The sequence below is a fragment of the Athene noctua genome, chromosome 2, assembly GCF_965140245.1.
Source record: "Athene noctua chromosome 2, bAthNoc1.hap1.1, whole genome shotgun sequence".
Lineage (NCBI taxonomy): Eukaryota > Metazoa > Chordata > Aves > Strigiformes > Strigidae > Athene > Athene noctua.
The window spans coordinates 119227320-119254363 of record NC_134038.1 but is presented as its reverse complement, the minus strand read 5'-3'; the positions used below and the strand labels follow the sequence as shown (position 1 = coordinate 119254363).

The 27044-nt window shown below is 36.5% G+C and overlaps 1 protein-coding gene across 4 annotated transcripts in view; it reads left to right on the top strand.

Moving 5' to 3' along the window:
- Window positions 1–19755, top strand: part of ZEB1 (zinc finger E-box binding homeobox 1) — a 124232-nt gene extending 104477 nt beyond the window's left edge. For 3 of the 4 annotated variants that reach the window (XM_074900030.1, XM_074900029.1, XM_074900031.1), the window contains 6 exons: window positions 1090–1251; window positions 4848–5050; window positions 10129–10234; window positions 11766–13576; window positions 15141–15321; window positions 17278–19755. In XM_074900030.1, the coding sequence (XP_074756131.1) occupies window positions 1090–1251; window positions 4848–5050; window positions 10129–10234; window positions 11766–13576; window positions 15141–15321; window positions 17278–17822 (3008 nt within the window). In that variant the 3' untranslated portion in view covers window positions 17823–19755. The remainder of the gene's footprint in view (window positions 1–1089; window positions 1252–4847; window positions 5051–10128; window positions 10235–11765; window positions 13577–15140; window positions 15322–17277) is intronic. The other variant, XM_074900032.1, reaches the window with a different exon arrangement.
- The last annotated feature ends 7289 nt before the right edge of the window (window positions 19756–27044 follow it).

Sequence of the window (27044 nt, the reverse complement as noted above, 5' to 3'; positions counted from 1 at the left end):
AGATTTTATAAGGATAAGCCTTATTTTTAAAAAAGAAAACAAAGCAAAGCAAAAAAAACCCCAACCAAACAAAAGCCTTAACATTGATATGTGTAAAACTGTATATTCGCATATTCCTTTTAGTTACTATAAAGTTAAATCTCTCCAAAGAACTATGGAGAACTACATTATGTGTTGCATTACAGTCTATATGTGAGAGAGTGCCTCATGTCATAAAAAGATTGTCAAATTTTAAATTGAGTATATGACTTCACACTGAGAGATGAATCGTAAAACTTCTCCTTCCTATTAGAAATATACCTCATGTTAATAGTGGAGGGGATCTGTCATGATTTAGTGGACCTCAGGCAGAGCTCTCACAAAATGTGCCACCATGGTAAAAGTAAACTCTATGAACAATGTATTTAGACAAATACTTGGTAGCAATTATTTATCTTACAAGCATTAAGTAAAATAATTAATTTATTATTTGTTAACTTTGAAATACAATTGTTCATTGATTGTGCTCTTAAGTTTTAAACTGAAAAATGTTGAAGGATTTTAACTAGATCTGAAACATTTTGATAGTCATTTCCAAGACTGGAGAACAAGCCACTGAAAGTTCAAGTTTGTTGCATTTCAGCTGGCCAATTTGTTATTTGGAGTTTAAATATCTTCTGAACTTGCACTAATGAACAGGTCTTAAATAACACTAAAATTGTGTCTTGAAGGCAACAAATTTACTTTTGCAAACATAGGAGCCAAGACAGTAAGCTGGCCTTCAGGCTACAAGGGCCAAATCATAATCAATGTTGCATTTAAGATTTTTAGGGAACATACAAATCTAAAATTATAAAAATGCACTGAATTGAAGAGGCAAACTTTGGTTTTAGTCAAAATTTTAAATGTCATTATGCCACTGGTTCTCTATTTTAAAGCTTGGCATGTTCCTGCATTTTAAAAGGGCTTGACCTATTCTAGTACGTAAAGAGTTTTGAAACTCTTGGATAGAGGGTGATTAGGCAATGTGAATTACTGAATTACTAAATCTCATTTATGTTCTTTTTAAGCACTTAATTTCTTATGTTGTATCTTGTTTTTCACTCTTAGTAAAAGAAGATGAATGTGATTCTGATGCAGAAAATGAACAAAACCATGACCCTAATGTTGAAGAATTTCTTCAACAAGAAGATACAGCTGTTATCTACCCTGAAGCACCTGAGGAGGACCAGAGACAAGGCACGCCAGAAGCTAGTGGTCAGGATGAAAATGGTAAATTTGTCACCAGTTCAGTTCTTATGAAATAAATTGTACTTACTACTTGAGCCAAAAGTTCTATTGTATTTTCAAAGACAACAATGCATACACATGTAACTTGGGGGCAGGGGGGAAATCTTAGTTAAATAATTATAAGAGGATGAAATCATCATGCAGAAAACATTGCTACTTGATTTTGAGAAACAATACATGCACTTGGGGTTCAGTTTTATGCGTACCTAAATTATAACCTCAAGTAACTGGAAGTAGAAATTCAAGCTTTCATAAATCCATTCAGTAGTATATAAAAAAACAGAATAAACATTTATTAAATATAATGGGAGTGAAGCAAGCTAGTGTGGTTTTGTGTAAGAATAACTTAGGGGATTTATAACATGTTTCTTTACTTTTTATATTTCTAAACACAACACCCAAAAGGATCTATTAGATAGGAGTTTTTTTATTAGGTAGCCAGTCCATGACAGGCTTTTTTTTTTTTTTTTCCTGAAAATACAGCAGTGGAGAAAAAAGAAACATTTATATGAAAACATTTATGTGAAAAAATAATGACCTGTGGTAATTTTAAAGTAGATGTCTTTTTTCTCTAAGGAAGTTTCATACTTAAGATGCTCTTCTGAGTGAGATGAGAAGTCATACTTTGTTCATTTTTTCATCATGAAACATTGAAAGCATCTTCATCATGAATATTGAAGGCAAAACCTGTTTAGATTGGTTTTGTGTTCCGTGCTGCTTTCTGAAGTGTTCAGCTTTCATAACCTGTGACAACTGCAGTTTCAACCAAATTGTGTTCCTTTACTGGAGTATTTAAGATAAAGAAAGTAACATCCTACGTAAACATTTAGGAGTTGTTGTGTTCTAGTAGTGTAAAAAAATGTATATAATTGAACAAAAAATGTCATTGTAGCTGTATTACTGTACTGGAGTCTAAGGGAGAGCTGTGAAAGGAGTAATGCTAACAGTTTTGTTCTGCTCTCCCAGAGATTTTATGTTTTTAGAGATTTTAGAAAAAAAAATAAGTAAATTTAAATATTTGAGAAATTTAAACTGTGACATGCCTATTTACATACAGAAATAGGACCTGAATTACTAATATTTTGTGGTTTATTTAACAAGTATTGCAAAATTCAAGTAAGATATATGCTCAACAGTAGCATCTTAAAAATTACAATTTAATAAATTTAAGATTTTAATCTGTGGTTGCAGTGGCACAGATTGTCAGGTTAGTTTTACAGCCTTGCAGTATGTTTTCCATGTAATCATTAAAAATACACATTTGTATTAATAATTTAAAATGGACCTAGCCCAGTAAGTTCACAGGAAAGTATTCTGAAAATCACGATGCTGAACAATAATGCCAAAAATATAGTGATAGTTGCTAAAGATACATGCTTCCAAACCAGTGGACTTCATGAGAGAAGGGACAGAGAGTTAGAGGCTTCAGAGGCTTTGGAAAACCATTACCATTTTGCCATTTGCTCCAGTGGAAACAGAATTTAAGTTAACGTGCTTGACATTTCCACTGAGTTATATTTGTGCTGAAATAGAGTAATTTTTATGTCAGGTGAATTGAATTGAAGATGGAAAAAAGAGAATTGAAGGGAAGAATACTGTGTTTACACATGTGAGGACAGGTTCATTTTTGGACAACCCAACTAATCCAGGAAAAGCATAAAGGAGTAGAACAACACAGAACCCAGGGCAACACGAGTGTTACCCTGCCTGTTATCATAACGAGTGTAAAAGAACCTGTATGACAGAAAAGGTGTTGATTTCTGGTAATAATGAAAGCTGGTCTGACTCCTCTTTTTTTGTTGCAAGAAGCCAGTAAATTCCAGACAAACAATTAATTTCTACTTTACAGATCATATAATCAATCTATGGTGATAACTGCTGGAAGAGGTCATGAAGATAAATAATTCAGAAGTACTTTCTAAAGTACTGGTTAATTTTGAGTATTAATAATACTTATAGTTCTGCAACTTCAAATGACAGTCCATACAAATTTGCCCCTTGTGCTTCAGAGCATAAAATGATAATCAGTAAAGACCTTCCACCTTCCTCTCCTGCTCTCACTCAGCACAGTGCCTAGGTGCATCCTTGCAAAATTTGCTTCCGATTTCCCCTGAAGCATGAAAGAGTAGCATGGTCATTGGAGGATATAACACCTTATAAATTGATAGTTTGATCAAATGCAGCAAAACCTACATTTATTTAAACACACTTTTATCAATTTATAAAGAAAGGAGTTTTTTCAATCCTTTAAAAAATGAATTTTTCAAGGATAGAATGTTACCATATATGGAGGATAAATATATGCTAATAAGAAGAGGGAGTTACAATTTCATAAGTGGTGACTTGTAAAATTAATATTCAGCTTCAGTGTGATTTCACTTTGTCCTGTACTGATACAGAAGTAACTTCGTGAAAGCCAGCAGAATAGATTCCATAGTTCACGTTAGAATCATATTTGTGGCCTCACATTATCTCTCCTTCCTGTCACTCAGCCAGTATGTCCTACTAACAGGTACATATCTGTGTATTGTAAAATCATAGAATGGTTTGGGTTCAAAGGGACCTTTATAGGTCATCTAGTCCAACCCCCCCTACAATGAGCAGAGACATCTTCAACTAGATAAGGTTGCTCAGAGCCCTGTCAAACTTGACCTTGAATGTTTTCAGGGATGGGGCATCTACCACCTCTCTAGGCAACCTGTTCCAGTGATTCACCACCCTCATTATAAAAAAACCTCTTCCTTATATCTAATCTGAATCTACCATCTTTTAATTTAAAAATATTATGCCTTGTCCTGTCACTACAGGACCTATTAAAAAGTCTGTCCCCATCTTTCTTATAAGCCCCCTTTAAGTACTGGAAGGCTGCAATAAGGTCTCCCTGGAGCCATCTCTTCTCCAGAATGAACAACCCCAACTCTCTCAGTCTGTCCACGTAGGAGAGGTGCTCCAGCCCCCAGTCATTTTTTCATCCCTCCTCTGGACCTGTTCCAACAGGTCCAGGTGTAAGAATTATAAACCACATTTCTAATATTTTTTTTTTCCCAGTTCTCTTTTCACTTACAATTCTGTGTTAAGAGAAAAATCATATTCTCTGCAGATTGCAAATATATTTATTCCTTAGGAGTTGAAAACAGGATGACTATTAGGTGTTTTAGTGATAGATTTAAATTTGTAAGCAGGATTTGAGGAATGCTCTGATTGAGCTAACCATATCTACAAAGATTACTAGCTCTTAAACCATATTTCACAATTTTGAGACTACTTTTTAAACAGAAATGCGTATATAGAAGCTCTAGTGCTGTATTGGAAAGGCCAACAGACTCCCTGTGAGGTGTGGTTTTGGGTAGTCATATTGTGCTGACTCTCACCAGTGGGCCAAACATACCATACTGTAGTTAGTAACATAATACCTGTGGGAAAAAAAAAAATTAGTCCTTTTCTAAACCAGATGGAGTTTCTAGCAGCTAGCAGCATGTTTTCTTATAGTAATATAGGTAAATGTAAAGCATGTTTGTTGATAGTAATGTTTGGAACTTATATTTATTTAAATATGGTGTATTGTGTCTCCTGTGTAGGAACACCTGATGCATTTTCCCAACTGCTTACTTGCCCATATTGCGATCGAGGTTACAAGCGTTTTACCTCTCTGAAGGAACACATTAAATACCGCCATGAAAAAAATGAAGATAACTTTAGTTGCTCCTTGTGCAGTTACACGTTTGCATACAGAACACAGCTCGACCGCCACATGACATCACACAAATCAGGAAGAGATCAAGTAAGTGGCATTTGAATTAAGGATTTATCGCCCTCTGTAACAATGCTGTGATTTGTTATGTGAGTGAAAATGTACAAAGTAAGCTGTTCACATCAGATTATCTGCATGCTGAAGTCCCATTCCTGGAGCATGCACCTAAACATGCTTCTGAAGTCAGATTTTTCCTGCATCTGTCAAAGGATGAGATTTGAATTCCTATGTTTTCATTCATCTAGACAGTAAGATTGGGTTTAAATTTGGTTTTCCTAAGTGCTTTATTGCGTTTATAGGTAATTGGGTTTTTTCTGTTCATTGGCTAACATTACATAAAAATTGTGACTCAAATCTAATCTCAAATCTTTAGTGAAACACATTCTTCTTTCATAAATCCTGTTTGGCCAATTCAAAATTACCCATTTTTTCCCTTAAGAAACAAATCATTGTTTGATTAATTTGCTTGAACTGTGAGATACAGTTTTTAAATGCAATCCATGTTAATAAGACAATATACAAATAATTTATGCATAAAATACAATGTTTCAGCACTAAATGAAGCAACAAAAAGAGCTAAAGATATTCTGAGCTTGTTTTCTCTGGTTCATGGGCTGACCTGAGGGCATGGTTCCTTGAAATGCCTTCCATGCATTAGCCATCTCATCACTACGGAAGGTCCTGAGATTCTGTTCCACTCTCCCTCTTTTTCTTTTCTCTTTTATCCCTTCAATTCCTATCATCCATCCCCAATGACATGCTTCCATAGTTTATTAGAGGTGCTCTGAAGCTCAGGAACCAATTGGAACTCACTGAAACCGTCAGGAATTAGCCAAGGAAAAAAGATACAGAACTTTTATTACCAGGTTCCGGAGAGAGGCTTGGAGGTGTTCCATTCTGAGGACAGTCTAAAAAGATTGATATTTTCCAGAGAGGAAACAGGAGGGAGACATCACAGAAAGATGCAAAGTGAATAGTGAAAAGAATATAAAGGTACTTCATCGTTTCTTGCAGCTCCAAACCAACAGATCTTTCATTAAACCGAAAGGCCCTAACACAGAGTAAAGAAGATGCTTCTTTTTACACGTTGTGTATTAACCTCCATTCTACAAAGTATTGCTAAGTCAAAGAATTTAACGGGTTTAAAAATTTGTTACACGTTTTTATACCTGTTACCTTCATGGGTAAATTAAATAGGAAAAATTGTTACAGGAAGTATTGGCCATCCTGCTGCGGGGATTTTACTGTCTTACAGGGTTTGACATAACCTTGTCAGTGTGTTCTGGTGTGGTAGTTCTTGTTTATTCAAATATATTTCCCATGAACAATTAGTTTCTGTCTTGTTCTTTTATTGGCTTGGCTTCCACTTTAAAGTTACTGTTATAATGTCATGATAAAATCTGTGAATGCTTTTTGTATAATGCTTTTTCGTGAGCTTCCACATTTATTATCATTTTTCCAACCAGAAGCCTAAAAGCAGAAGAATAAAGTAGTTGGAGGGACTAGAAGCCTTTCTCATATTTACATGTAGTTTGAATGAAAAGCTAAAAAATACCAAGTGAGTAAACAATCTCATAAGAATTTCTACAAAGGGAAGCTTAATTTGTATTTCTGCAGATATATTTTAATGGGTTTGTACTTTTGAAGGCACAATTGCATTTAATAAATGTTTCTGTGAAGTATCTGGAACTCAGTATTATAGCCGTTTAAGTGTGGTTTTTCTCTAGAGCCATAGCCAGAATCAAAACTACAGTAGTTTAGATACTTGGTAAATTTGAAATATGTATTTGTTTATGTTATTGTCACAAGATTATCACATCTTCAAAGTTGGCTTTATGTACATGTACATGGTTACATCATTTGTGTAATGGAAAATTAACTTATTTACATAGTAAGTATAGACCTCCTGGTTGTGGATCTTAAACAGCTTCATCTTCAAAACTTAATCATAGAATGGTTCGTGTCATATTCTTAGAAGACTTCACCTGAAAGTAGATTATTTGGATAACTTTGTTAGCTGGTTAGTGTCCAGCATGTGAGTTTTGTAATTGTTCCATACAAGGAAGCAATGAGCAAAGATAATCTCTAGTGTAGTGAAGGCAGTATAAGAGATATGTGCATGCTGTGCCTCCTTCTGAGGAAGGGAGAAATAAGCCAAATTGCAGGTACTTCTGCCTGAGCAGAGAGCTGAGAGCCATCCTGCACCTTCTCCTTCATCCCTCCCTTGTCCCTGTCCCTGGCGTCCCTCACGGCTCCCCTGGCTGCTCTTGCACCACTAATGGTTGTAGGAGGTGATGCTGCATATTTAACATATGAAGCTCAAAAAAAGATGTTGAAGAATGAGTAAGTGCTTCTTATACATGTTTTATTTTTCTTTTCATCAATTTACAAAGCACCCATAGGTTAAAATTTCATACTGCCATGGACACCACTGAGAAATGGCAGTTCTTGAAGACCATGATCAAACAATTTGTGAAAAAACCCTGATGTACCTGTAATTCCTGTCTTCTAAATAACTTTTGAGGATTCCTGTTAATTAGTTTCTATTTTCTGGTATGAAAAGTGTATGTACTCCTAGGCACAGTAAATATTTGATGCAGGGATATATTAGTGGCTAGTTACAGACCTTAATGCTGATGTTTCTTCTTTCAGTATGTAAAGGAATGCAGGGGAGTATTCTTTGAATGCTGCAGTTAATGCTTTAATGAGCAGAAGACAGCAGTTATGTACAGTGCATTAAAAAATATATGACACATCAGAGGCACAAAAAATGTGGATTTAACAGTGCTTAAAGGGGGAAAACCGTTTGAATCTGAGAAAATTAAGATGAAGAGTTATGATTTCTCAGTTTTAAAGAAGATACTGGAGAGTAACTCTGAGGATATCCCAGATTTATAAAAAAGAAAAGTGTAGGACAGACAGAAAGAAAACCAAATAAAGAATTACAAATATAAGAAGGTAAGGCAAAATACATGGAAACACTGCCTAGCAGAAAGTTTAAAGCATCTTACCACTATGACCAGGAAAAGAGGAAAACTCATTAAAAATTTGGTAAGAGAAATGTGGGCTTCCATGCCTTGGAAGCAGAACACTGAATTTTGAAGACTGGAGCAGAAACTTTTCTGACAGAATGAATACATGCACTAATATTTAGTATTAATATTTATGTAGCCTAGCATCTGCAGTAGCTGTATATCTGCTGAGATCCTTTAACTTGTATAATCTCAAGTCAAACAGTAGTAACTGATTCTATACAGGCTTAAGTAAATCGTGACACAGTCCTCTAAACTCACTGAAGTTGCATCATTGAAGTGAAATGCAGCAAGTCAGACACATTCTTCTAGAACATCATCTTCAAGGGACTTAGTTAAACAAAGCTGAAAAGCCATGTGGTCTAGCAAAAGACAGCTGACAAACCTGGGAACAAGGGTCAAGTGCTAATCAGGATAAGTCAGAGTGGAGACCTCATTACAGAGCCTGGGAGGAGGTGGGAAGGAGCCCACCCCAAAGAGAGTGGGAGCAATATCTGCTGAGAGGCGAAAACTGCAGCTTAACGAAACGCACATCCCAAGGGAACTGTTGGATTACAGTACTTGGAAGCAATTTAGGTTATCTTGTTTCAACTTCTCTTTTGTTAGCATCTGTATTGTGTAAAGGAGGACAGGGTGTAGAACAGGGAAGGTTGATAATTTGGACAGCATATCTCATAACAGAGTGCTCACTTTATCTAGCAAACTGCACAGCCACGGGTTCTGCAGCTCTAAAGGCATAAATCACAACAGGAGCACCATCCTGCCTTTTATTCACCCCGACTTCTCCAGCACAGATCTCAGCTCCCAGTTGCCATGTCTGTACTCAGAGAATAGCCTGAGCACACTGAGCATCTGCTCCCAGCGCTGCCAGCCACAGAAAACCAGAATTAGGTGTAGGAGCTCCCCAACATGGTTTCACACCAGAGGAAGTTAATGCATGCCAGCCAATTTGTGGTAACTGTCCATACGCTGGCTGTTTCCCTGTGAATAGCTCTATTAATGAGTTTATGAAAATACTTGCCCCAGTTACCGTCCAAAGTGTGCTAGAGTACCTTTTTACAAAGTGAGCTCTACTTAAAAAGTAGCTGCTTTTTTTAAAATAAACAATTTGAACAGAAAATTTTCTAATTTCTCCATTTCATCTTGGTAATTAAACTGCTCCAATTTGTAAAATGTATGTAACTTTTGTCTTTAAAAATACACATTCATAGATTTATACAGTTTGTGATAAAATTATATATCTTGCATACACATATCACATATATGCTACATATAGTTACCTGTTTTTCTTAGATTTTGCTTTTTTTAAACTAGTATAACAATGAAGATGAATTAAAAATAATTTGGAGCTTAACAATAAATGTTCTCACACGGCAAAATATGACAAAAAACCCCACAGAGCTTCAATACAAATAGTGAAGAGGTTTGATGTTGTGTACTTGGGAAATACTTCCATATTGTTATTTGTTTTAATTTAGTTTTTTGCATTTATTTTGAGAATTAATTGTGACTGAGAGTGCATTTGTTGTCAATGAGCCATCTTCTCTTGAGCAATCCTGTGACTTATTACATAGAGGAATCCAAGGCCAACAGTAAGCACTGGAAGCATGTAAATGGAAAAATGAAGTAAACTGATTAAACTTTAAACAGGCTTTTATATGCTTTAATGTTTCTCTGTCCTGTGTGACTTATTCTGTGGGTGGTGGGTATGGGGATTTTCTTGGGTTTTTTTGCTTTCACAAGTAGAATTAGCATGCGTCCTGGAACTTCTTACTCACATAACATGCCAGTGCAAGCTTCTTCTGAAGTTAGGAGAAGGGGCAAATATATTTTGGGTTTGTTTGGTTTTTTTTCTTTTTACTGTACCAGATTTATTCAGAAGATACACATGGGTCAGTTTTAACCTGGCTTCTAATTTCTTTCTTTTTCATGCATAACGCATACCACCTTCAGTCTCTTAAAATTATGATTGATTCTTTTCAGTTTTGTATTGCATTTTCACTGTTACAATGTGAAAATACAAGATGTTTTTCCAACGTGCTGTCCTATGCAATAATTACTAATTCTTTCTTACAGAGACATGTGACGCAGTCCAGTGGTAATCGAAAGTTCAAGTGCACTGAATGCGGAAAAGCTTTTAAATATAAACATCACCTAAAGGAGCACCTACGAATCCACAGTGGTAAATAAACCAGGCCTTGAATTGTGTACTAATGTTGCCATTTCTATTCTTTATAATTCTGATGTGGTATCAGTCTTGCAAGTCTAAGTTTAAAATACTAGTGCTTTCCGTTTTTTTTTTTTTTTCTTTTTTTTTTTTTTTTTCCTTTGGGACTCTGTAAGAATTGACTGCAGCCTTCAGCTGTGTGCAGGAAATACATAGAATAACTCAAGAGGATTTACAGTTGCAGCTTTGGATCTGACAGTTAAGGAAAACTTCACTTGTGGCAGAAGAAATGGGAGCATCCTTCTGGTCCTTTTTCCCTTGTTTGTTTGTTGTCAATGTTTGCAGATCATTCAGCATGTTATGAGCCTTGCTAGATAATTTTAATTGATAATAATTGGGACATAAGAAGTATGCTTCCTAGTGGCTGTGATTGTCATCATTCAAGACTAGTCATATTAAAATAGCCTCAGGACACAGGTCTAGGGTTGTGATATACTGTCACAGCAGTTTCACTTTATAATAAAAGTTCCAATTTATAAGAAATCTAATATATATTGAAATATTTTAATATATAATAATAAGTTAAATGCAGTCACTCAAAAGAGATTCTCCATTTCTGTCTTTAACCCAGATTTACCTTTTGACAGAAAGTCTGAAAACAAGTTTTGAGGCCATATTTTCCTTTCTTACCAGTTGCTCAGGCATAATAGCAATGAAGTGCGCCTCACTTAAGAGTCCTCCCTCAGCAAACATAGTCTTCATTTCAATTCCAGAGAGTAGTGGCACTGTGCCTGTGAGTGGGAAAGCCTCAGTCAACGTACTTTTCAATCTGAAGCAAGCCATCTCTTTGGCCTCTTTCCTTTTCCTCTATAGCACAGATTCCCTCTAAAGCCAACTCTTACTAGGAGTGTAATGATTGCATAGTTGTGTGCCTCTTCCTAGCAATTTAACCTGACATTCATTTCTGAAGGCAGATATGCATGTCTTCTACATGTGTCTGGTTTTCCTTTACTTAAAACTTTGCCTGTTTTTCACTAATGAGTATTGTAGGAAGATATGGATATATTGTATTTGAGTTTGCTTCAATAAAATGTGCATAGCTCCTTATACAATTATGATTTGTATTTATGGCAGTTTTTGCTTAGTTGATCATATTCCATTTTTTTCATTCTGTAGTAGTTAATGGTGGTTCTGAAGTTAGCAGTGGTACTACTTGAATGGAGTTTAATGAAATCTGCAAGTATCATATAGTCTCAATTTATGAGATATGTAGACAGTTACTGGGAAATACTAGAACATGAACATGTGGGCTCCCTCCTATATCTACTAATGGATCACAAACTTATTAAAGGGCCCTAGCATCAGAGCTATAGGTGACATAACTACTCGTACTGTTCAAGTCACTGTATTTTTTTTCCGTAGGACTCTTTGAGACGTCATTTTGATGTATTCTTTTCTAGTTATTATTGCTTGATGAAGTTACATTGTAACTTAATAAACTGTTGCATATGCCTTTTTTCTTCTTCTTTTTTTTTTAAATCTTTAGGAGAGAAGCCATATGAGTGCCCAAACTGCAAGAAACGTTTTTCCCATTCTGGTTCATACAGTTCACACATAAGCAGTAAGAAGTGTATTGGTTTGATGCCCGTGAATGGTCGAGCCCGGTCAGGGCTCAAGACGTCTCAGTGCTCCTCCCCTTCCCTTTCTGCATCACCAGGTAGCCCAGCAAGACCACAGATACGACAAAAGATAGAAAATAAACCCTTGCAAGAGCAACTTCCTGTTAACCAAATTAAAACTGAACCTGTGGATTATGAATTCAAGCCCATAGTGGTTGCTTCAGGAATTAATTGTTCAGCCCCTTTGCAGAACGGGGTTTTTAGTGGTGGTAGCCCATTGCAGGCAACCAGTTCTCCTCAGGGTGTGGTGCAAGCTGTTGTTCTACCAACAGTAGGTCTGGTGTCTCCCATAAGCATCAATTTAAGTGACATTCAAAATGTACTTAAAGTGGCAGTGGATGGTAATGTAATAAGGCAAGTATTGGAAAACAATCATGCTAATCTTGCATCCAAAGAACAAGAAACAATCAGCAATGCATCTATACAACAAGCTGGCCATTCCCTCATTTCAGCTATCAGTCTTCCTTTGGTTGACCAAGATGGGACAACCAAAATTATCATCAACTACAGCTTGGAGCAGCCAAGTCAACTTCAGGTTGTTCCACAAAATCTGAAAAAAGAAAACTCTGTTCCTACAAATAATTGCAAAAATGAAAAATTACCAGAAGATCTTACAGTAAAGTCTGAGAAAGATAAGAACTTTGAAGGAGAGACCAATGATAGCACTTGTCTTCTTTGTGATGACTGTCCAGGAGATCTTAACGCACTTCCAGAATTAAAGCACTATGAAACGAAAAATCCTCCTCAGCTTCCTCAGCCCAGTGGAACAGAAGCTGAGAAACCCGACTCCCCTGTCCCATCAGAAACTGGGGAGAACAACTTATCTCCTGGTCAGCCACCTGTAAAGAACCTTTTATCGCTCCTAAAAGCGTATTATGCATTAAATGCACAACCAAGCGCAGAAGAGCTTTCAAAAATAGCAGATTCAGTAAACCTACCACTGGATGTGGTAAAAAAGTGGTTTGAAAAAATGCAAGCTGGACAAATTTCTGTGCAGTCTTCTGGACCATCTTCTCCTGAACAAGTTAAATTAAGCAGTCCCACAGATAATGATGATCAAGCATCAACTACAAATGTAAACGAACCCCAGAACAGCACAAATAATTCACAAAATCCTGTCAATACAACAAAATCTCAGACTTTACCAGGAGGATCAACTCTGAATGGTTCACGCAGTAGCACGCCATCCCCATCGCCACTAAACCTTTCTTCATCAAGAAATTCACAGGGTTATACGTACACAGCAGAGGGTGTACAAGAAGAGCCACAAATTGAACCTCTTGACCTTTCGCTACCAAAGCAACATGGAGAACTATTGGAAAGATCTACCATAACTAGTGTTTACCAGAACAGTGTTTATTCTGTCCAAGAAGAACCTTTGAACTTAACTTGTGCAAAAAAAGAACCACAAAAGGACAACAGTATTACAGACTCTGATCCTATTGTAAATGTAATCCCACCAAGTGCCAATCCCATAAATATTGCTATACCTACAGTCACTGCCCAGTTACCTACAATTGTTGCCATTGCTGACCAGAACAGTGTTCCATGCTTGAGAGCTCTTGCTGCCAATAAGCAAACCATTTTGATTCCACAGGTGGCTTATACATACTCTACTACAGTTAGTCCTGCAGTTCAAGAAACACCACCAAAACAGACCCAAGCCAATGGAAATCAGGTACTTCAGTCCCTGTATTCCTGTGTATTGTGTATGATGTATCCATTCTGTATCCATGCTGAACTAACAGAAAACTGTCAAGATAAATTAAATAAAAATGTAAATATAAGCTATCAGGTTTATTCGGCCTGATTATTAATGGGTAATAGATGTTACTGTTAATTCCTCTGCAAAGCTAGTTAGCTCAGGCAGCTTGAATCCAGACTGAGAGAAGCTATATAGTTCTGTGCTTGGACAAGTCAGTTTTTCACCATATTCAGTGGTTCAGAAGTGTCTTCTAGGACATTAATGCTCAGTATTTTAAAGACAGTCTAATTCTCCTGATCAGAAAGAAAAGTAAGGCCATCGCTTGTGTTTCTTGCTGCCTCCATTTCACCTCTTTCCCCACATCCAGAAAATAAACTCTTTAGAACTTTCGGCTGCTCTGCTTTCTTGGCTTGGAGAGTAGCTGAATTCATCCTACACTATAATGACAACTTTAAACAAAATTCAAATGTATTCTCGACTGAAAGTCAGGCAGGTATTTATCTTCTTCATCTACCATTCCTGTATCCTGCCCTATGCCTCCCTGGGTACATCCAGATGTCATCTAATCAGAGTCAATCATCCTGCAAAACACCTGTGCGTGGAGGTAGGGACAAAGCAGAACAGAAAAGTGGCTCACAGAAAGACTGAGCGTTTCTAATTAAATCTTAAAAATTGGCTGTTTAGCATTTTATGCAGGGTTTTGTGTTGCCAGAGACTGAGGAGCCTTGAAGAGTTACAAGCTTACTTATACGATAAGGTTTGAGACAGACAATATTTGAGGTAGCTAATGTACATTTTTATGTTCATATTTGATAATATATGATAAAATTAATTCTGTGTGTAGTGATACTCCTGATATCAGAAAATACTGTGCTTCTTACAGGTGAGCTTCAGCACTTGAAATGCTTAGAAATAGACAACAGTTGTGATATTTTTAAAACTTTTTATTAATGAAACATTTGAAGTCCCCAGATTTTGGGTTAAGTGGTATTTGTCGTAATTTTATCAGGAAGAAGGTAGGCAAATATGCATATTAGAATGGTAACTTAAATAGCTTTTTGTGAAAACCGCATTAAAAAATAATCTGAACTTCCATAAAATCTGCAAGGTAGCAAAATGTGGGTGACAAACATTAGTTGAAAAATGCAGTTAGATACCAAATTTGCTCTTCTAACTTACTGATGCACTTTATAGGTCTGTAATCTTCTTTTCCTTCCTAATGCTGCATTTATTTGAAGTGCCCTAATACATGATGTGTCAATGTAGCTTAGACCTGGCCAACAGTCAGATTTGGTTGTGATTAAAGTCAGTCCCAGTGAGAGTTCTGCATCTGTATGGTGTGGCAGGGACTGCAAAGCAAAGTGATGCAGCAAAAGGGGTTTTTTTGATTATGTAAGTCTAAACAATTTTGTTTGGCTGTTTACGGAATTGAATGAGAATAACAGTGCAGCTTCAGCTTACATTTTATAAATTGTGTGCTGCATCAGTGCCTTTTTATTTTTTGCTGAACTCAACCTTTTTCATAATTTTTCTTAAGGATGAAAGGCAAGACACTAGCTCAGAAGGAGTATCGAATGTAGAAGATCAAAATGATTCTGATTCAACACCCCCAAAGAAAAAGATGAGAAAGACAGAAAATGGGATGTATGCATGTGATTTATGTGACAAAATATTCCAGAAGAGCAGCTCATTATTGAGACATAAGTATGAACACACAGGTATGTACTAGCAAAAGCAGTTTCAGATCATTATTTAATTGGTAGTGTGTAGCTGATAATCTCAGCTGGAATCCAGTTCTTGGAAAGTGTAGGGAAGTGTAACAGTCCTTCTTACCATCACCTATGCTCAGGTCTCTTTAGAAGCTTATGCTTTGTATATTTGTTTGACAGAACTGCAATTGTTTCTTTAAATCTATAAGGCGTAAACCCCAAATAGAAAAAAGAGAGTTTCTTCCATCCAGCTCTTGGACAGTCATCTGCGAGCCACATCCTATAATCAAGGATGTATTACTTCTAATTTACCTTGCTTAACTGTACATTAAGAAAAATTAAAAATTAAAATTATTAATTAAGAAAAAAGAATTGTGTATGTGTATGATACTGTACATGAAAGGCAGGGTATCTATCTAGCGTGAAGTATTTTCAAATTGAGCCACATTTGTAATGATCTGAAGTTAACAGCCATTCATTAGACATGGAATTTAACCCCAAAAGAACACCCTTTTGGTTTTGGTTTTTATTTTTAATTTCTCATCGTTTTCCCCTTTAGCTTCGGTTTCTGGTATCTTTAGTCATTTTTTTTAGTCTTCTTTTAATAACTGTTGCTCTCTTATTTCTGCTGTAATGTCTTAATAGGAAAAACCTTTGTTCCTTTGTTTTATTGTTTAGATGCCTATACTATATTTCTGCTTGTTAATGTTTTCATTTCATCTCACATACAGAATTAAAAAGATAAAAAATATCCTTTTGTCTTAACCACTTGATCAAGCTTCTCAAATTGTGTTTGTTCAGACTATCTATTTTCATACCTTTCCTGTTCTGAGACTCTTGTAACTCCTTTTTTCATAATGCAATTGTTCTTTCCATTCTGCTTCTGAGTGCAGTGTAAGGAACTGTAGAATCATTTAGATTGGAAAAGACCCATTGAGCCCAACCATTAACCAAACACTGCGAAGTCCACCACTAAACCATGTCCCTAAGTGACCCGTCTACACTTCTCTTAAATACCTCCAGGGATGGTGACTCCACCTGTTCCAATGCTTGACAACCCTTTTGGTGAAGAAATGTTTCCTGACATCTAATCTAAACCTTCCCTGGTGCAACATGAGGCCGTTTCCTCTCATCCTATTGCTTGTCACTTGGGAGGAGAAACCAACACCCACCTTGCTGCTTGTTTGGCATAAGTCGACATGGAGGTGTTGATCACCAGTAGAGTGTGACCAGAAAACTGCTGTCTTACTGTCTCTGTCTTTTATGTCCAGGCTAAGACTGCACAACGTTGTTTTGCATAATAACTTTGAGTGTTGAAATCAAAATAACATTACTAGGCTCCTGCTATGTTTATAAGAGACTCTAAAAACAAGGCAACAAAGTCAAAAGCTGGAAAACAGAGCAGAAAGAGAACTAAGGGAAACAAAGCAGATTTTTCTTGTTAATATATGTGTAGTCAGCAAGTTTTGTACATAAGGCATTTACCCATGCCAACCTAGATTTTATAATGATTTTCCCTTTACCTATAACATGGAAGAAGGACTTGGTACACAAAAATCAACATAAAGGCTTAGTTGGTTTAAAATTTCTATCAATATAGAATAATTAAAATGCTTCTGACTGGAAATAATGTTTACTGCAAGAAAAACGTATCATTTTCTAGTTTACTTATATTCTCACTTTTTTGTGCTAAAAGTTACATCTCAGAATCTGTCCTTCTGTGTTGAGTTTTCCTAAAAAAATACAAATTAACCTTGTAATTGTGGCAGTATACCCTTGCACCCTTGTCCTTTGGGCTCAGGTGAGAAACTGAAGCTGATAACATGTGGAGTAGAACATTTTTTTAAATAAAACTATTAATTCTTAATAATATGTTCACCAATAGCATTACATGATGCAAACAACAGTATAAATTTTTAAAACTTCATCTAGATGATGTCATGTTGTTTGTGCTCTATTTTGTAGGTAAAAGACCTCATGAGTGTGGAATCTGTAAAAAAGCATTTAAACACAAACACCATTTGATCGAACACATGCGACTGCATTCTGGGGAAAAACCCTACCAATGTGACAAATGTGGAAAGAGGTTTTCACACTCGGGGTCTTACTCTCAACACATGAATCATCGCTACTCCTATTGCAAAAGAGAGGCAGAAGAGCGTGACAGCACAGAACAGGAGGAGACAGGCCAGGAGGTTCTCAGTAACGAGCATGCTGGTGCCAGGGCATCTCCATCACAGATCGACTCAGATGAGAGAGAGAGTCTAACCAGGGAAGAAGAGGAAGATAGTGAAAAAGAGGAAGAGGAGGAAGAAGAAAAAGAGATAGAAGGACTTCAGGAAGAAAAAGAATGTAGAAAACTACAAGAAGTAGAGGATGAAGAAGATGAAGAAGAAGAAGAAGAGAAAACCGAAGGTAACAAGAATGATGAAGCTGTAAATCAAGCAAGCAATGCAGAACCAGAAGTTATACAGAATAATGGGCAGGTGTCAGAAGAAAAAAACAAATAAAGCTTAAATGATAGTTTTTTCTATAAGGAAAAAAAAATTGGTAATGAAGTTCATTCTATATTATACATGCTTTTCATGGAAACGCAGTAGCCTGCATACTGTGATTTCTGTTCACTACTGTGTAAAAAAATATATATGTAAAAAAACAAAAAAGAAAAAAAAAAGAAATCCAGGTGTGCCTGAACCTCAAACTTAGTAATTTTTCACACAGTTTTCAAAGTTAGGAAGAAGTTTATAACATGAAGCAGATTAGAAAAATACAGTGACTCTGGAAGCAAAGGTTTAACAGGTTGTAGGAAACCTGATTTACTAGACAAGCATCTGGCATTGTTTGTTTTATCAGTATTAATTTTCATCCTTAAGTTGATTAATTTTTAAGCTGTACAATTGGGAGAGATTTATATGAATTTTTTTTTAATCGTAAAACATTTCCTAAATCCTCTTCAGTATTTTCTTATGTTTTAAAATGTGAGAACTTCTGCACTACAAAATTCCCTTTTGCAGAAACCTGTAATGCAGTTGCAAACAGTACTTGGCTACCTTTGTAAATTCAACCTAGAAGGTAGCGGTTTATGACATTAGATGTTGTAGTAGAGCATATTATCATTTAAAGTGTATTGTTAGCCTTAAGAAAGCAGAAGATAGAAGAACTGAAGTTTCTTACTCATGTGATGAAAAATGTAGTTGAAAAGATTGTCGTTGAGTTCTGATTGCAGGGACTAACAGTGTTAATACTGGTAAGGACAGCAAAGTCGTCAAAATCAGTGTTTGTAATTGTGTTTTGAGTATGTAGTAACAATATGAAGGATATGATATGAAGCTTTGTATCTCCTTTGGCCTTATGCAAGACCTGTGTGCTGTAAGTGCCATTTATCAGTATTATAAAGGCTCTAAGCAGCCTTTATCCAATGTGTGGCCTACAATAACTAGCATTTGTTGATTTGTATCAAACTTCGAAACTAATCATGGGGAAAAAAACACTCAGCCATCAGAGAAGTAAGAACACTGGTATATTTCATTATTTAATTATTTGGTGGTATTTTGGGTTAATACCTGACTTGCAGAATTTCTCTACAATAATTACAAGGGAAATTTTCTAATCTGCTTTATTGCTTTATTGGTTTACTTTAATTTCAGACACATACATGACATGTTATCTGGCTCATAAGTATTTTCAAATGTTAGTTATTATGGACCCCATTTATTAACAATGTTAGCTGATTTTTACCTATCAGTATTATTTTATTTCTTTTAGTTTATAGATCTGTGCAACATTTTGTACTGTATGTCTTCAAACCTGGCAGTATTAATACCCTTCTTACTGACATATGTACCTTTTTAGTTTTAGAAAACTTTTATATTTATGTGTCTTATTTTTATATTTCTTTATTTATTACACAGTGTAGTGTATAATACTGTAGTTTGTATTAATACAATAATATATTTTAGTATGAAAATTTGGAAAGTTGATAAGATTTAAAGTAGAGATGCAATCGGTTCTCTTGCATTGAGATTTGATTTAACAGTGTTATGTTAACATTTATACTTGCCTTGGACTGTAGAACAGAAGAATTAAAATGGGAATGTATTAATTTTACAATTGCAATCAATTCATTTTACCTTTACCCAGTTTTTAATATAAAGCTCTTAAATTTTGAAATTCACTGTGTGACTAATAGCATGATGCTCTGCAGTTTTATTAAGAGATTAGTCTAACCATAAAACTCTCATTTCCTTAGTAAGCCAAATTAGAATAATCTTATAAACAGTGTTGGGAACAATGTTTAACATTTTTGTGCCAATTTGTTCCTGTATTCATGTATGTATGTTACAAATCTGAAACTTCATTTTTAAGTTCCTTGTTACATCATGGTCATTTTCTAGTTTTTTACCAGACTCCCCATCTCACAATAAAATGCGTCAACAAGTCTGACTTACTGTCATTATTCTGGTAATTTAGAAAATGGTTTTAAATTATTCCTGTAAGATGTTATTCGGACACGGTTCCTGCTTCAGTGTCGATACTCAATTTTACCTAAGGAGCACATGATCGAAAGAAAGGTTTGACTGTGGCAATCCCAGGCAAAGGGTTTGCTACGTTAGTTTATTGATTTACCAACATTAGTAGAACAGCTGAGTTTTCAAAATGAACTCATGTGGTTTTGTGATTTTTTTTTTTTTGTCTTGTATCTATCTAATATAGTTTAATGCTCTCTTTCAATAAGACTGCCTTTAAACAAAATAAGTCTCTAACTGTTTTCTTGATTTTCGCAATAAGCTAGTGGAAAGGTTAATGTAAATATTGCTGCTGAACTTTCCAAAGATACAATGCCAACATTACAGATATATATAATTTCAGTAATGTAAGTATGAAGGCTTGGAAGTTGTATGATGTACGTGTTTACAGTGTTTTGCAGTTTGAGCAAAGTTCAGAGACTGTTCTTTAAGCAAAGTTCTGTACTTTAATGATCCCTAAAAGGGGATTGCAGTTGTTAATTTTTGGGTTTTTACATGAATTTCATATAAGTTATTTTATATTCACATATCCGTTTTGAATAATTCTCAATCTTATTATCTCAACATTAATACATACGAAGGTTTTATCCCATATATAGATTTACTTCGTCTGTATTTGCTGTACAGTATACCAAATATTGCGCTTTTAAGTAGAGGAAGCTCCTAACTCAGTAGTGTCATTGAAGTAAACATGAGAAAGCTGTGTTGAAAAAAAATAACCTTTTATACTGCATCAATAATATTACCTTTTAATTATTATCATAACAGAGTCAAGCAGGTAGTTTAGGATTTCTTGCAGGTAAAACTGGCTCTGCTCTGTTCTAGGTAATGAAACACCTTTTTGAAACTGTTTTGAGATTTTTCACATTTTTCATATTCCCAGAACATCTTACTTATCTCACTGGATTTATTGCTATGGACATTTGTTGAAATGGGAAAAATTTTCTGTCTTTAGTAATAGAACAAAGAATTTTGATAAATCCAAGGTTACTCACGTGACAGCTGTATGTGAAAGGCCAGTAACTTCAATTTCCAGAACCTTAAATGAAGCAAGAGAAAACTATGCTTGGATAGAGAGCAAAGCACTAGCAATTTTGATTCAGAAAATGTCATCAGTATGGGGGAGAAAATGTATATTAATTACTTTGAAGATAAAAATGTTAATAACTGTTTCATAGTCTAAGTGGATTGGTGTATTGAATTTTTCATCTGTTAAGTTTAGAGATGCCTTTGGTGTTCGTGATCTTACAACGACATTTATTATCCATTTGAAAACCACAAAAACTGTGATGCACCTTCATTTAGCAGAGTAAACTCATGTGGAACATAGAGGTGCTCATGAGACACAGGTTTTTATTCCCAGCCCCGCGAATGAGATGCCGGTAGTGCAGATAGCTGTGTGGTGTAGGAGGAGTCCAGCAATCAAGGTACCAGAAGCAGTCCAGCTGCAGCCACATAGACCTTGTTTCTAAGTTAATGGCAAACCAGTTTCAAGGAAAGTAAGTTTCACACATGAAAAAAGGTTGAAAGCAGAAGTGTAAAGCCTTTGCATACTGTCCTTTAAAGATAAATTGAAGTTGGGAAAGAGCAGTAAAAATTAAATGTAGTTTTAATAAAACTTCACTGTCCTGTGACCTCTTCTTTGGTCAGAAGATAAAAAGTACATCAGTTTCCCTCTGTGCCCAGGCTGTTGTCTCTGCCTCCTTCTTCCTCATGCTCACTGTGCATGGCTTATTTTAGCTGAGTAGTTGGGAGAGTCACCAGTCCAGACTGACAAAAAGAAAAGTGTAATTTGAATGCAACATGGGACAGAGCACTGACCTGAGCCTGATGTTCTGGGTTTGGTTCTACTGCTACTGACCCTTTTTATGACTACAGAATATAATTAATTGCTATGTCTCAAAATCAGTTCCAGGTGCAAAATTGTGACAGTGGTATGTCCTTTTTTATCAAATAATTTGAGAATAGGAAAGGTATTACAGCATAAGTATGGTAAGAATGTTACATAGTAATTTTAATGGTCTGAGATGGTGAATACCTTTCTGAGATTCTAAGCAAACAGAAGCAGAAAGGCTACAGAGAAAAAAATATGTTGAAGAAAAGTAACTGCTACCCCACCTTTTATAGTAGTATTCGTATGAGATGCCAGTGGTGATTCTGGTGGCATTCTCAAATTCTTCATAGCCATGTTGCTATCTCCTTGCTGGTTTTCTAGAGCCAGCCTGTCTATATGTGTAACGGGTAACATAGCAATGCTCAGCAATGTTCTATGTGTGAGCTCAAAAGTATTTTTTTATTTTATTGAATTACAAATAATCAAATAAATTAATGGATACTAAAAAAAGAAATCAGGAAGTCTTGTTAGTTTGGCTAATCTCAGAGTGCCAGTGTAGTTACCCTAAAAGGCACTGTTCTTCAGACAGATTGTGTAAACATTGCTTAAGCTGGCAACAAGTGGTGTGTTCACACTCCTGAGTAAAATTATTCTAATGCAATTATTGCTGGTAAACCCACAGTCAGTGTCTGTACAAGCAGAAATCTACTGATGTTTGTGCTGGCAAGGCGTGCCTGTGATGGTGGTGGCCACAAGCCTGAGTGGCAATTTGAAAGCAAAGCCATTTACAAGAGAAAAAATATGACACTACTAAAAGCACAGTTTCTGCCACAGCAAAATGCTGCATTGGGACTTTTATCATCAAAGCAGTGAAAGATCAGGCATACATACTCCAAACCAATGTAGAAGTCTCTAGTGGAGAAATGAAAATACTATTCTAGTGTACAGAAGACCATTAGAGGTGAAGGTAATGGTTCAAGGATGAGAAAAGTTCATTTTCCTCCTGGAGGCTCTAGTGAAGATAGAGGATGGCTTTTGAGCAGAGGAGAGGAAGAGGCTTAACATGTGTTGTCCTGAGCACCTCTCGAAAGGCTGTTCTTTTTAATTTATTCCAGTGCATAAGCCTGCACAAAATTCTTTGCTCAGAGGTTTTGTTGTATGTTTTGCGATCTAGATTCTGGTACTTAAGCGCACAAGTGTTTTTTTTTTCTCTTTCCTTGGCAGAATAGCTTGTTTAATTGTCACTAATCTCTAAATTTCATAATGGAAATCCAATATTAGAGTCTCTTTCAAGTCTGTATTTTATCACTTATTGTTGATTTTTTTCTTGGGCAATTCTAATTATATTTGCACAGTCTGATTTTCACAAAACAATGAAAAAAAAGAGGTATGATAATCAAATTAGCTCAAAAGTGATCAAATATTTACAACTTCTGTTTTATCCTTCTCTTTCATGACTTCTGGTCACTAATCTGTCACACAGTCTTCTTAATTGTGCCTATCATACATATTTTGCCTATCATACATATTCTATGTTGTCTCTAGGGGAAACAATATATTATGATATATTTCATTGCTTCACAAAAAAATCTGCTCTTCTTTTAAACTGTAATTAGAATATAAACTGATAGTTGGGATTAAACATGAAATGTGCTGATGTCAGGAGCACTTTCATGGCAAAGTTTGTTCTAGTAGCATGCCGAATGTAAAAGTCATGTTTTATTAATCTACAACTAGGTAAACTTCTCCAGGGCTGTACCTCTACTCTAGCAGATCCCCAAAAAGATCTTTAAAAATTATGAGGACAATGAGAAGTAACCTTTAAAATAAATATATTGAGAATTCCTCTTTGGTCTTTCCTTTGGTTTTCTGGTGAGTCTCAAGTTCTCTAATTCCACTTTAGATTTTAACCTTTCCATACTGGGGAATGTCCTTGAGTTTTGCTTGTCTTTGTGTAGACTAGGGTTTGCATAATATTATAATCAGGAGGTTTGTATTGTGTGTTAATTCAGGAATTATGGGGATAAATGAGTTAAACTAAAAAACCTGAAATACACCTACACTAACTTTGTGTCACTCCTCATGAGTTTTTGTTCCTCTTTCACCTGGAAAGTCAGCTTGCTTTTAGTGTACCCTAGGCCCAAAGACAGACCACAAGTCTGACAACACTTTGTATGACTGAATCATGTTTCCATCCCTTACTGTTCAGGAGCTCTCTCTTTAGGCCAAGCCCTGCGTGACTGTTGATGACTATCACTGGAACCCTTGAATTCTGTGAAACTTTCTAAATTTTTAATGACAAGTAAGCTATTGCAAAGGTATAGAGGGAGCATTTTGCTCTTTTCAGTGTGCAAGAATAAAACCTGCCGGACCAAATTTTTCAAGAAATAAATTCATTGGAAAATCATGCAATATTCTGAAAATAACAAGGGCTTGCAACAGGTTTGTAAGGTCATCTCGCTATACACAAAAAGGGTACTTAGAAGATTTTTTCTCTCCCTCAATCAAATCAACCCAATAACAGGAACACACTGCATGGGCAGCAGCCCTCAATTTCTTTCACTCGGGCTGAATGTAATGCTGCCACTGGCTTCCTCCAAACCAGGAGCTGAGCAGCTCTCTCACTTGTACATACTTCATTTTGAATCCTTGTGAGCAGTGTCAGAGTGATGGGGAGGAAGGTTTAACCTTTCTGACAGTTGGAGCTGGTTTTGCTGCCAGCAACACCTTTCCACAAACTGCTGGCCAGGGAGTGTTTGAAGTGCTCATGGTTACAGCCTGACCAGGTCAAATGATCTCAGCTGTGGTTGCAGAGATAACAGTGGCTTCAATCAAGACAAGCTGACTTAAGTTGACCTCAGGTTAGCTTTTTCCCCATTTATACAGCTCCAAAGAATTTCTCTGCCAGGAGCCAGCAACCATTCTTGAAGGAGCTGTTAGCCTGCATCATCCAAGGCAGGGGAACAGCCAACCCTCAGTCTATAAATTCTTTAGAGTAGTGCTTCATGTTCACTAAAACATGGCATTGTCTTTAGAATCTTTCTTTAATCTTTTTAATCTGGGTTCTTCATATTGGCATTCTGGTTTCTAAGACAATCTGTTGTGTCAAGTCCTCTTAAAATGTCCTGAAGCTTAGTGAGAGGCACTCTACACCAAGGAACAAGGAATCCTAGCATTTGCACTTGTCATCAGTATTATCACAATTTCCCAGCACAGATTATGAGGCCAGTTTTCCTGGCTTACGGGAAAAAAAAAAAAAAAACCCATAAAAATTTAACTGATCGATGATAATATAGCTTGCACAGGACTATTGAGGCAGAGTTGGGAACAGAACTGAGGGGCCTCTACCATGACCAAGCTGTTTGCCTTTTACTTTAGCATGCAGTTTGTTCTGAAGGACTGTGGCATATGGAGCATTTCTGTGATTTTCAGTGTCACAGTGGAATTCACCCTGTAGCAGCTACACTGCTCGACAAGCTTATCCTATTACACTGCAGTCAAGAGGCCAGTTCTTCATCTCCAGCAGCAAAGAGTTAGACTTCGTATACAACAAGAACATCTTATTCAGGTCCAGCAGATGTCAAAAAAGGGCTGGTGGGACATTTGGCTAGATGGTTGGTTGCCACTAGCAATTTACTTGCAGAACTGTTTCCAGAAATGCATAATCATAATGCTCCATTGCTCCCTGCACAGGCTGAAACAGGTTTCACTGCTACGAGCAAAGTGATGAGTGTGCTGTCAGTCCAGGTTGGGGGAAGTTCAGGTTCTGCTGGTGACTCTTACAGAGGGGAAAGAATAAAAGCTTTGCTGATTCTCTATGGCTCCTGCTGGCCCAGTACATCATCTTGTTACTTGCAGGGGTTTTTTTTGAAGACCATCTGTCAGGGTCACTTTGTCTGGGACCTGGTGGCTCCCCAATAGGGGTTCCAGCTGTAACCCCTGGGGAAGAGGAGTAGAGAGGAAAAACCACCTCAGTGCAACAAATTGTTCTGTGTATGAATAATACTTCTTTACAGAACTTGCTCAACTCAGGATTAGTTATGTAAGTAAAACCATTGGATGATCTGCTTTTTCTCCTTTACAGTTAAAATACTCTGGGTTTTTTTTAATGTTCAGGAAAATGAAACCTTAATTCCTGCTTTACTGTAATTTATTATTTAATCTAGTTCCTACATGTGGCCCCACCACCTCTGTTTAAGAAGGTGCACTGCTTACTCTCTGGTAATGGAAATGTATTTGATTCAGTGATATCTGAATCTGTTCAATTCACCACATCTAAAACTATTTGAAAATAGCTAGAGAATCTGATGCCAAAAAATGCAAATATTTCATGAACATAACCATGTATAGGACAAACACCATTGTGTTCCTGATATTTTTAAGCTGTATGTTGAAAAGTGCTGTTCAAGTCCATCTTCTGCTCCTCCTGCTACCTAGTTTCCACCCAGGTGCTCAGTTTTGCCCTCTAGGCCCAATCCTCTCAACCACTTGTGCACCCCTTGTGACTGCTGTAGGTAAAGATTCTCCTCATGTTGTGGCCATGCTCCAGTGACTGTCTTTATTGTGGGAAAAGCAAACACTTGGAAAACACCAAAACAAGAGATAGCCTAGCTTCATTGTCACAGCAGAACTGGCTCATGCACTCAACCAGACCATCTCACTGGAGTCTAGTCATATACTTCCTTCCAAGGAGAAATTTTAAATTTCTGTGGAATTTCTCTTAATACCTCCATATTTCACAGATTTGCTTTTCCTGTAATTCTACCAAGTGAGCTGTCTTCTGTAGCTTCTGAAGTGCATTTTGCCCACCTCTCTACTTAGGTTCTTAGACATGTGGTGTTACCTGATGTGGAGCTTGCTGAGTGCATGCTGGTACCCAGCTCTCCTTGTGGAAAGCAGAGTCTTTGCTCCCCCAAAAGGTGCTTGTTACCATCAGTGTCCTGCAGCACACAGAGATGCTCTGCCAAATGACCAGTGGTGGCAAGGGGTGGAAGAATGCTGCTGTAGAATCCCTGGGGTGCTATAAATTTGGGATAATGATGTCCATCTCAGTCAGAAAATGGCAGCAATAAATTCAGTATCCTTACAAAATACCATTCCCTTGCTATTAATATCTTGTAACCACCTATCTTGGTTTTGACCTGGGTCTCCTAAGCAATGGCATTTGTGAACCTGTGCTACATGTTCCCTTCTCTCATCATTTTGACCTGATGACTCTGCCTGGCTGGCTTTGACAGAAAAGGTGATGTGTCAAAGATGTGAAGTCCTTGCATGACTTGTGAAATTTGGCTGCCTAGGGAAGAGGAACAAACTGATGTCCTTGCTAGGCAAAGGCAGGTATTATTCAGTCCCTTACCATCATAAGTGCAGTT